The sequence below is a fragment of the Neophocaena asiaeorientalis genome, unplaced genomic scaffold (genome assembly GCF_003031525.2).
Source record: "Neophocaena asiaeorientalis asiaeorientalis breed wild unplaced genomic scaffold, Neophocaena_asiaeorientalis_V1.1 scaffold426, whole genome shotgun sequence".
In the NCBI taxonomy this organism is placed as follows: Eukaryota; Metazoa; Chordata; class Mammalia; order Artiodactyla; family Phocoenidae; genus Neophocaena; species Neophocaena asiaeorientalis.
This window is the reverse complement of record NW_020185323.1, coordinates 421666-434242: the sequence shown is the minus strand read 5'-3', so window position 1 is coordinate 434242 and position 12577 is coordinate 421666. Positions and strand designations below refer to the sequence as shown.

General features: G+C 38.3%; 1 protein-coding gene across 1 annotated transcript in view; it reads right to left on the bottom strand.

The window, feature by feature from the left end:
• EFHC2 (EF-hand domain containing 2) overlaps positions 1–12577 on the bottom strand; it is a 185144-nt gene that overhangs the window by 143278 nt on the left and 29289 nt on the right. Inside the window, 2 exon segments of the mRNA XM_024734192.1 lie at positions 11669–11772; positions 11774–11863. Of these exon segments, the coding sequence (XP_024589960.1) occupies positions 11669–11772; positions 11774–11863 (194 nt within the window).

Here is a 12577-nt window from a genome sequence, read left to right as displayed (position 1 = left end):
TATTCCCTTTACATATCAGTAAGAACCAAAGCTTCAATTAATAAAGCTGACTGTAAAAGCCAACTAGACCAGAATTGAAAAACAGCTTTATTTTTGAAATTCAAACACAAATGTCAAAATAAATGCTCTGATAATCATCAGAGAAATGCAAACCAAAACCACAATGAGACATCACCTCATACCTGTCAGAATGGCTATCATCAAAAAAGTCTACAAATAACAAATGTTGGCGAGGATGCAGAGAAAGGGGAACCCTTGTACACTGCTGGTGGGAGTGTAAATTGGAGCAGCCACTATGGAAGAAATTAAGGAGGTTCCTCAAAAAACTAAAAACTAAAAATAGAACTATCACATGATCCAGAAATTCCACTCCTGGGTATGTATCTGAAAAAAAACAAAAACACTAATTCAAAAAGATACATGTTAACAGTAGAATTATTTACAATAGCCAAAATATGGAAGCAATCCAAGTGTTTATCAACATATGAATGGATAAAGAAGATGTGATATATACAGACACACAATGGAATACTACTCAGCCATAATGTTGCCATTTGCAACAATGTGGATAGACCTAGAGGGTATTAGGCTTAGTGAAGTAAGTCAAAAAAAAGACAAATACTGTATGTTATCACTGATATGTGGAATCTAAAAAATAAAATGAATTAATATCACAAACAGACTCACAGATATAGAGAACAAACTACTGGTTACCAGTGGGGGGGGAGGGGCAAGATAAGGGTAGGTTTTAAGAGATACAAACACTTATCTATAAAATAAATAAGCAACTAGGATATATTATATAGCACAGGGAAATATAGCCATTGTTTATTTTATAATAACTTGAAATGGCAATTCAATCTATAAAAGTATTGAATCCCTATGTTATATACCTGAAACTAATACAATATTATAAATCAACTATATTTCAATAAAAAGTTTAAAATAAAAAAATAAATAAATGCCCTGAAACACCAGATGAAAAAAATCAACAAGTAGAACCAGAGATAGAATAAAATACACTCAAAAACAGATTTTATATTTTAGGCTAAAAAGGAGGGAAACAACAGAGTAGACTATGAAGGAAGTAAAATTTTGATTAAACATAAAAGGGCCTACATGAAGTTTCTAGAACCTAGTTGACAATGGTGTAAAATCTTTGAGTTTAGAATAATCGGAATGTAAATACAATTGTAGTAGTCTATTACTGACTGCTATTAGTTCAGAATACTGAAAAAGTAAAACAATAATAAATGTAGTTATTTATCACCTTTCCCCTAAAAGACCATTAAGTGAATTTGCTAAAATAGAAGACACATGACAAACTCTCTTATTAAACAATAGAAGACTTTTTAAACTACCTTAATACCCACAGAATAAATGGAACACTGGGGAACAACTGGAAAGAGCAATGCATTGATAGCTTAATGGCTACGTTTTAGAATTCACTGGTCTCAATGGTGGCATCTCCAAACGGATTCTTCTGGAACATGGCAGAATTTGTGCCAAAGAAAAATGCAAGAATTCTGCAGCACAGGTGATGACTGGGATAGTCCGAGCTTACGCTTCACTTCCCCTAGGAACACCGTCCTCCCTACCCCACGTAAGAAAATAAGCCAGGCCTTAAGCAAAGGAGGAAAGTTAATTCTTCAGGACTACATGCGATGAGCTGGGCACTTGATGTGCATTGTCCATCTGATGCTCACGGCAATTCTAAGATAGGTTTGTTACTCTTACTTGACAGATGAGGGAATTAAGACCAAGAGAGGTTAAAAACATAGCCCAGATGAAATAGGTAATAAATGGTAAATCCAGGTTTTGAACCCATCTGTCTGACTGAAACCCTTGCTCTCTCCCCTACACCAGAGAGCCTCCTATTACAGGGGTGTTGCAGGAGGACCATGTTCCCAAGGGATACCCCAACCAATGTACACAGAGTTCATTCAAACAATGCTCCATTTGGGGAGACATACATACCCTGGGTTCAATCCTACAGGTAAAGGGAAAGGAAAAGACCCTGGCAATAATGATGATGATGATGATGACAATTCTACTTTCCTAAGAAGAGAAGTCAGCAATTGCAAGGCCTGGGACAGAGGAAGACAAAGGGAAGAAAGTTAAATAGGGCACACTTGATGGAAGACGAATAAAAATGCATGAAAGGAAAGAGAGTGAGGATGAAGAGACAGACGAAGTCCAATAAGAGAGAAAAAGAAATAGAGAAAGAGGTCAAAAGAATGGAAGGGGAAAGATTAAGGAGGTTGAGAGATGGGATATAAGAAAAGGAAATGGGACAACACTGAAAAAAGAATGGAGATAAGTATTTCTGCCCCCCTTTCAATAATGTGGAATTCATTCCCTCCCTGCCACCTCCCCATTTCTGATGTCCTAGAATGAACAGCCATGCACCCTCAATTATTTGTACCTCTGATAAAAGGTTTATGATAATGACATGTGTCCCTGATGAATCCTCTTTATTAAAAGAACTATTACCACACTAAACACCACAATGAATTTCATACTCAGAATAGGTATTTAAATAGAGGAGCATAATTAAAATAAGTAGAAGGATATGAACAATTCTAACATGTTTAAATTTAGAAATTAACAATGCTAAATGTTTTTAAACCTCTGAAGGGAGTTAGGAGAGCAATTTATTTGAAAAAAATAAAAACCAGCATGTTTAAAAATAAAGGAATATCAATCCAGAGAATGAAAAACAATTATAAAAGTAACGCAGAAATCTGCCATGGTGAATTATTACATGTGAATTGGCTGCACTTTCTTTATATACATACACAGCATAAAGCTGTGTCTCAAATCTTAAATCCCAAACAGTGAGCCAGACTCCAGAGAAGACACACTATAAGATTCCATTTATATGAAGTTCAAGAATAGGCAAAACTATAGTGATGCAAGCCAGAGCCATGGAGGAGGGCTGAATGGAAGGGGGCATTAGGGAACTGTCTAGGGTGGAAGAGATGTTCTATATGGTGTCTGGGGTGTGGTTACCTGTGTATACATTTGTTAGAACGCATGGGACTGTATGCTTAAAATGGGTACATTTTATCATATGCAAGTTATACCTCAGTAAAGTTGATTAAAATAAAGACTCAAACAACAAAATCCTAGAGGAATACAGTTTTCTGTGTCCTGATTGTGGTGGTGGTTACATGAATCCGTACCTGTGATAAAATTCCACAGAACTATAAACTAAAGGGGAAATATGAGTGCATGTAAAAACTGGTGAAATTCAATTAAGGTCTGCAAGTTTAGTATTATACTAATGTCAATTTCCTGGTTTTGATAATGTACTATAATTGTATAAGATGCTGTTGTTGGGGAAAGCTGGGAAAAGAGACACAGGAACTGTCTTGTGCCATTTTTGTGATTTCCTGTAAGTACAAAATTATTTCAAAAATATTTTTTTAAAAAAGAACATAGATTATATAGTCAGTATTTGTACCATCACCCACCATCAGTGTTAAAAAAAGGTGAGCTTACTATAGGGTAGAATCCTGAAAATACAAAATTCAGGAAGGTAAATAATCTTTTAAATGTTTCCAATAAACCTGCAGCTGGTCTGAATTCAGAGAGGGAAGTAGTTTTTAATAAATAAATATTACTGTATAGATTAAAAATTCAGATCAAAATATAAATCAGCCTAAAATATAAGTCAACAAATCAAACAGTAACTATCAGTTCCTAATTTGTGATCTAAAATGTTATACATGACAAAGATTTTTGTGTTCAAAAAAAAAAATCAGTATGTACAGAGAACAGCCATGTGAAGAGGCAGCAAGAGGGCGGCCATCTGCAACCCCAGGAGAGAGGCCTTAAGAGAAACCAACCCTGCCAGCACCGCGATCTTGGACTTCTAACACCCAGAACTATGAGAAAATAAATTTCTGTGGTTCAAGGCACCCAGTCTATGGTATTTTGTTATGGCAGTCCTAGACTAATATATTAAACTGTAATTTATATGCCATAAACTCACCTCTTGTCAGTATACAGTTCAATGACTTTTCATAAATTTATAGACCTTTGTGATCATCACCACAATCCAGTTTAGAACACTTCTATCACCCCCAAAACATTCCCTCTCCCACTGCCAACCCCAGGCAACTACTGATCTGCTTTCTCTGATATATTTTCCTTTTTTAGAATTTCAGATAGATGGAATCATACAATATGAAGCCTTCTGTGTCTGCTTTCTTTTACTTAGTATGTTTCTGAGGTTTATCCGTATTGTACTATATACCAGTAGTTTCTTTTTATTGGCAAATAGTTTCCATTGTATGGCTATACCACATTTTGTTCATCCATTCATCAGTTGATGGACATTTGGGTTGTTCCCTGTTTTTGGCTATTATGAATAATGACGCTATAATCATTCACATACAAGTTTTTGTGTGAACATATGTTTTAATTTCTCTTAGAAATATATGTAGGAGTGGAATTAACTGAGTCATGTGTTAGCATATATTTAACTATTTAAGAAACTCCCAAACTGTCTTCCAAAATGGCAGTACCATTTTACATTCCTTCCAGGAATATATAGAAGTTTCAGTTTCTTAACATCCTTGTCAGCACTTGGTATTGTCAGTCTTTTTAAGTTATAGCCATTCTAATGGGTGTGTAGTGGTATCTACTCAGGTTTAAGCTCAAAAAGACAATTTTAACTTTGGGCTAATGAGAATAAGCCACAGGCCTACTTATTGATAAAAAGTATAACCCTGAGGGGAGGGTCTTAAAATTTTGCCTGGTAACCACACTCTAGGTTTTAGAAAAGAGGGGAGGAAGAACTCTCTCTTCTTCAGTCAGAGACTCATTTATGAAGCTCATTCTTTTTATTCCAAAAACATTTATTCCAGATTTGGGAGTTTTTATTAAACGCCTTCTGAATTTCAAAAGATTAAAGAAAGCCATAATGCATGATGAAATTAGAAACTTTATCAGTTTAACATAAATTTAAAGAAGGTAATTTTGTGTTTTAGAAATAGATGCAGAATATACAGTTGAGAATTTGGGGTACGACATGTTTGATTTCAGGCAAGCCTTTTGTTTTGTTTTGTTTTGTTTTTTGCGGTACGCGGGCCTCTCACCGCTGTGGCCTCTCCCGCTGCGGAGCACAGGCTCCGGACGCGCAGGCTCAGCGGCCATGGCTCACGGGCCCAGCCGCTCCGCGGCATGTGGGATCCTCCCAGACCGGGGCACGAACCGGCGTCCCCCGCATCGGCAGGCGGACTCTCAACCACTGTGCCACAGGGCAGCCCCAGGCAAGCCTTTTGATTTCATCTTTAAAGCTCAGTAGCTAAAGATTATGTAACTGTGACCTAAAACATGGGACTTAAATGGCAATGTATTACAAGCACATTGTGTTATAATTATACATATCGGTGTCTTTTATGAAATGATTCTAACAGGTTTCAGATAATCTGACAGTCACATAAACCTATGGAAATTTTTCATTTGACCTTTTGGGTATGGTTTAAAGGTATAGTATCTGACACATTTTCTAGTTATTTTTAAATTTTTAATTGTATTTTATTTTTATATACGCTGATTATATTTTTTAACATTCCTAATTGGCTTTAGGCAAAACTTCAAGGATCTGTAGTCATGTATTGTTCTTTGCCAATTCAAAATTCTAGCCTACTTGATCGCTCCTTGATCCCCTGTGGGAAAACTAAAAATTTTGGCTGGTATTGGGTAAGGAGAAAAGCAGCCCCTGACATGCAGGAGCCAGCCTGGCACTATCAGCTGGCCTTGGTGCTGCTACAGGCTGGTCTGGCAGCCACAGCAAAGCCTTGGTGTTCTCCCACTGAACATGAACACTTCCAGAAAATACCATCCTCAGACAAGGCTGCTCTGTGACCACAGTGGATCAAGACCAAAAAAACAGACCACTCCATAGCTACATCTAAACACAGACAGAACATAAACGTTGTCCAAGCCACAAAATGCCAAATATCCTCCTGTCCTAGCTCATGCGAGTGACGGCTGCTTATCTCCCAATTACAGATGTAGTCTCACTCTAGTCTGCTGTCCCCATAAATGAGATTTATTAAGATACACAGTCATAAAAAATGGGCAGAAGAACTGAATAGACATTTTTCCAAAGAGGAATGTAGATGGCCAACAGGCACATGAAAAGATGCTCAACGTCACTAATCATCAGGGTAATGCAAAACCACAATAAGACATCAACTCAAATCTATCAGAATGGCTACTATCACAAAGACAACAAATAACAAGTGTTGGTGAGGGTGTGGAGAAAAGGGAACCCTCGTATACTTTTGGTGGGAATGTAAACTGGTGCAGCCACTGTGGAAATAGTATGGAGGGTTCTCAAAAACTAAAAACAGAACTACCATAGGACCCAGCAATTCCACTCCTGAATATGTATCTGAAAAAAACCCAAAACCACTAATTCGAAAAGTTACATGCACCCCAATGTTCACAGTGGCATTATTTACAATTGCCAAGCTATGGAAGCAACCTAAGTGTCCATCAGCAAATAAATGGATAAAGAAGAAGTGGTGTGTACACACACACACACACACACACACACACACACGCACACAATGTAATACTACTCAGCCATAAAAAAGAATAAAAATTTTTGCCATTTGCAGCAACATGGATGAACTTGGAGGGCATTATGCTAAGTAAGGTAAGTCAGACAGAGAAAGACAAACACTGTATGATATCACTTATAGGTGGAATCTAAAAAACACAATAAACTAGAGACTATTACAAAAAAGAAGCAGACTCACAGATATAGAGAACAAACTTGTGGTTACCAGTGGGGAGAGGGAAGGGGGGAGGGGCACTGGGAGTAGGGGACTAAGAGGCACAAACTATTAGGTATAAAATAAGTTGCCAGAATATATTGTACAACATAGGGAATATAGCCAATATTTTATAATAACTGTAAATGGATGGAATACCTTTAAAAATTGTGACTCACTCTATTGTACACCTGTAACTTACATAATATTGTACAGCAACTATACTTCAATTTTTAAAAAAAGATACACAGTCATAGAAGTACCCCCGCTTCCTGAGAGCACCCAATCCAGAGCAAGGCCTCACTTCCTTCGATCCTCTCCAAAATTACCTAACACAAGCCCAAATCTTATGGTAAGTCTTTTCTAACACCTGCTTACTTAGACATCCCACAGTTACTCAGGGTATATGTTTTCCCTCACTGCAAGGAATAATAAACCAACTTGTTCAATTAAAAAAATACATCAAGGTGACCCAAGAGATCAAATTATACTTTAAATTTTTGTTTTCGTATTGTTCAAAGCATAGAGATCCAAACAGTACTAAATAATCAGCTCATCATAAACTCAATGTCAATGAATGCAGTTATTAAAATTCTAATTCTGTGGTCAGTAGTTTTGATTATAATTATTATGTATACAGTAGATGGAAAAAATGAAATATTTCTAAATGCATGCATAATACCCCATAGGATCAACCTTTATCCTGCCACTTACAACTATAATAGAGTCATTTGCAAATCAGCCAACAAATTAGGCTAACTAGGAGCCATCGACAAATGAAGAGAAATGAGTGTATAATTGCAGAGTCTATGTAAATGATGCTTAACATCCAGATAAAAGTCATTAAAAAACATTCAGTCATTTGAGTATTTCTAACTAGTCTGACTTTTTTATAAAAGCAGGTAACGATAGCAACGGCAACGGCGGCACATTATAAACTACCAAGTGCCCAACTTCAATCAACAATGAAGCAGTAGGTGCCTGATGTAATTAGAAAGAGCCCCAGGCCAGGAGATTCAGGGTCTGGGCTCAGTTCTAGGATGAATTTCCCTGTAGTCGTAGACTACATGCCACAGACTGAGACTCAAGACTTAGGCAGAGACTGCTAGAGGTAAAGGGGTATTAGCAACCAGCTAGCCAAGCTCCACGTCAGGGTCAAGGAAAACTCAGGCTCAGACGCATAAGGTGAATAAGCCACCATCAGAACCCTGCCCCTGCCCCACTTCTTGCCAATGATTCCTCATTTATAAACTGAGAACAATCACCCACCTTTGCTTCTTCCTGATAGAGGTGCTGGGATGATGACTGGAACTAACTGGTTGAATGAATATGTGCTTGCTTGTATTTAAATGAATTCAACAAAATAACTAGTCTTTGGGCAGTAGGTGCAGTATCAGGCAAAATTATGTTTGGCTATTTGCATAAATCCTCCCACTGCCGAGGGCTTTAAGCAAGTTAGGACTGTGTTTCTCAATGGGAGCGGTACTGGCATTTTAGGCAGAATACTCTGCCCGGTGGGGGGTTGCCCTCCCCACGGTGCAGGATGTAAAATACAAGGCTGGCCCCCAGCTACTCAAATAGCAGCAGCACCTCTGGGTCAGGTCTGGCCCTAGGGCGAGGCAATTTAAAACATCAAAACTAATGCCAGAAATCCATAATGAACAAAATACCACCATGTTAAACAAATATGGAATCAGTGCTACTGACTTTTCTTTTTGCCTCAGGCTCCAGTATGGCTCAGCATGGCAGTTACTGATCCTGTCTTTATTATAACATGCTGGCATTTTATTCAACCTGAATTTTTTGCATTAATTTTTAAGAGATTTCATTAAAATATTATCCGGCGCGTTACTGAGTTTTGGGGTGCCCCTTAAATTCTGTACCCAAGACAAGTGCCTCACTTGCTTTATCCTAGTCCAGTGCTGCTTCCCGTCATTGCGACAACTTAAAACACCTCCACACATTTCTAGACGCCTCCCTGGGTTGAGAACCTCTGAAATAGGGGCTGATTTTTCTCATTTAACAAGCAGTCCGGAGAGACACAGCCCAGGCCTGAAACAGTGGCTGCATGATGCCATCGGGGCCCTAGATTCCCTGTATCTCTGCTGTAGTCACAAGATGGCTGATGTGCCCCCAAGGAATTATGTCCTAGTTCCAGAGAGGAAAACAAGGCAGGGCGAAGGGCAGGAAAAACATACCAGCTGAGCCTGACTCCTTTAATTAGAAAAATACCTTTCCCAGGAGCCCCACCCAATAAACCTTAACTCACATATCATTGGCTAGAAGTGAGCCAAGTGGCCAGCCCTAGCTGCAGGGAGCCTGGGGGAGGTGAACACCTGTAAGTGGGCACATCTCCAGCCTGAATAAAACTAGTGTTCTCTCCATGAGAATGAAGGGGAGAGTGAAGAAAAGATAAATAGCTAGAAATGTCTGCCATGAGGGCCAGGCAGGATGATAAATGCTGGGTCTTCTGCGTGACTGCAAATAGCATCTTTTCTGCTTGTAATTTGATGGTCTGCCTAAGCAGAGCATTTTGATGGTCACTTTTAGAATTATGGATAGAAACTGGAACATTGTCTTAGGTTGGGCTCCATAGAAGCAGAACCTAAAACAGGGATTTAGGTGCGTGTGATTTATTAAGGGCGTACTCTTGGGAGAAACCTGTAAGGGAGTGAGGGGAACAGCCAAAGGAAGAGAAATGATCCAAGCGAGGATGCATTCTCACATGAAGCTTTGCCGAGGCTTAATGCCACAAGGGGCTACGAGCCTACATCACAACACAGAGTTGTCTCACCTTAAAGAAGCTCAGCCTTTTACCCTTGACAAATCAGTCAGCCATTTGCTACCCGGTCCTGTGATGAGGGGGCCAGTGTAACCTCCCAGGTTACCTCTCTGGGTGATGCAATGCCCATTGGCCAAGAGCAACACTCCACGGAGGGTTACAGGTGTGAGTTGTTTGCCAAAGCACTTGCTACAGCTGTTGGGGAGGGGTGCCCCACCCCTATCATGGGTCTGGGTGGGCACCAAGAGCATCTACCGCAAATATTAATTTTGATGCACTTTCCAAAGAACTGCCTTTATTTCTACTTTGTATTGTTTGAGAATGGAACCCTAGGTATATTGTTACGATTAAAAGCTGTTGGAAAAACTGGCAATGAGTTGAAAGTGTCTCATTTTCAAGAAAAATGATTAACAGGTGTTGACTTGTTTTGTTGAACCACAAATGCAGAAAGTGCTTTATAATTTGCTCTGGGTATTAACCAGGATCCAATCTGAAGTTCACAGTCTCATCAGAGCACGTAAATATTTCATAGTCTTAGTGTCTCATTTAAAGCTCAATGAATATTTAATTGAAGTTGACCAACAAAATAACTGAAAGAATTATGTCGCATTTAGTTAGGCCTGAAATGAGCAAGCTCTTCATTTTCTCAAGTAGTTTAAAGCTAAAATTATTCCAACTTCATGAAATATTCTACATAATTTTATAAGTAATTAAAGGGCTATAAAATAGGCTCGAAAGGCACATATTAAATACTGAGAAAAACATGAAATAAAATGAATTTTCAACTTTAAATGCAAGAGAATAGTTTAATATATGGTGGCCTACATTATTCAGTGGTGGATTATGCTATTGTCAATACCCTCTTTTTGACACAAGAAGTAAAAATATAATCTTTTGTTTGACCCTTGAAAATTAAATATTCTAGAGTGATGATGTGCAAACACCTAAAAGATTGATGTTAACAGGAAGTCATGCATGATCTACCCAAGTCAGTCAGCCCAGAGATTGCTTCTGAACTCTGGGTCCAGCACTAAGCCAGGTACTGAAAATAATCAAAAAAAAAGAAAAATATTGGTCCACGTTCAAAGTAGAGAGGGTTTCCGAGGAAAGAAGCTTTCCCGTGGTCTGTTAGGTCTCCATAAGTGTCAGAATGGGGCTTCAAAAGAAATATGTGCTCTAATTGATTGACCCTAACTCAGATGACATGGGATATGTCACTTCTACCAAATTTGAAGACATTTTAATTGGAATCAAAGTATTGCCAACCAATCCATGCTAAGGCTGCTAAAAACTTCCTGGTAAACTTAGCATACTACAGTTTGAATTCTTTAGTCCTGAGTTATTTTTTAATTACAGGACCTAAATAATCTAATAACAAGTTCTTTTTTGGAGAACAGACCATGGGGCCGTGATACAAGGTTGTGTAATAAACAGAGCATATCCATATAGCTGCCTTGTGGAAAATAACTGGTCACCTTGGGTTTTTTCCCTTTGATCTTAGTCTCTTTTTAAGATACTCAAAAGGATCGCCTTCTACAACTGTCAATATGCCAGTATACGTGCATGTGTTATGTATACAAACACATATCACTAAAAAGTTCAGACTCTTCTCTAATAACGGCACCTCTTTCCTTCACTTCTACAATTCATGCCATGTCACCCTATGGTCCTCAGGGATGAGGAACCATAGTTAATATGGAGAAGAGAAGAGAAGGCATTTTCCCATTGTATTCAATGGCACATTCAGAATCAAACAAAAGTCTTTAGTTAACGGCAATCACTAAGCAAAAGTGGCAGTCTGACCAGACTCTTAGTCTGTAGAAGGACATTATCCTGTCCAGGGCAGGAGATGAGAGAAAGGTTGATAACGTTAGCCAAGAAAGGTGATGAACATTAAGCATTCTGCAGCCAATGTACCTAGTCAGAAACAGGAGCAGGGATAACTTTTCTTTGTTTAGGGTACTTTTGTTCTAGAATGTGTCATTTCAGATGAACATTTACATTTACATTGAGGACTCTTATTTTCTCACATCTACTTAATATTTAGTACATGTAACATTTTAAGACTGCATTTCTCCCAGTGTCATGTGACTTACCCTGTTTATCAAAAGCCACCCAGGATGGTGAATCAGTTCCCATTCCTTTAGGAAATACACTATGTTTTGGCTTTATCTTTTGTCCAAGAAGCAGTTCTCCTACCTGTTCCTGGTTTATCTTCACTCCCCAGCATCCTAACATTGTTGCAAAAGCCCCAATGTTGAGATTTGTGGAATTTCTCTTTTCCCATCTGTGAACACAAGAGACAACATAAAATGGCCAAAGTTACTCTTTGTGACTTTTCTTATTTGTTTGAAAAGGTAAACACATTTCCCATCATTTATTTTCCCATTACAAAATGCAAATGAGAGTGGCAAATAATTATGATCAATCTTCATCATAAAGTTGTGTCTCATTTTAAATTCAATTCATTTTAACAAATTCAAAACCTTGAAAAGCAATAAGAATAAACCCAATGCTCCATGCTACTTTAAAACATTTAAAAATTATTACTGTAAGTGAACATTTAGGACATTAGCTTGCTAATTGGTCTATTCTACTTACTTGCCAAGAATGTAAACAGGAAAAAAAAAAACTCCTCTACTTCAGAGTAAAAATGTAACAGTTTTCCCACAGAAGTCTAAATATTATTTTCATCAAAACAGAGAATATAATCTTTTCCTCATTAAAGTAAATGTCACAGGAAATTCGTCAGAGCTGACATTCTCCTCCTAATTGTAGAACCTTGCTCTCCCTCTTCTCCACTCCCCTCCCATCTTTTCTGAGGATCTGGGCAGAGAGGGCAAAGCCTAGATAATGCTACCAAGGACTGGCAAAATGTGGGCCAACACCAACATGCAGGCACTGCTAGTAGGAAAGTAAAACAGAAAAATCCCTCTGAGGAAAGACATGGCAATACCTAGCAAAGTGAAAGGTGTATATGCCTTGAGGCCTAGCAAGTCCC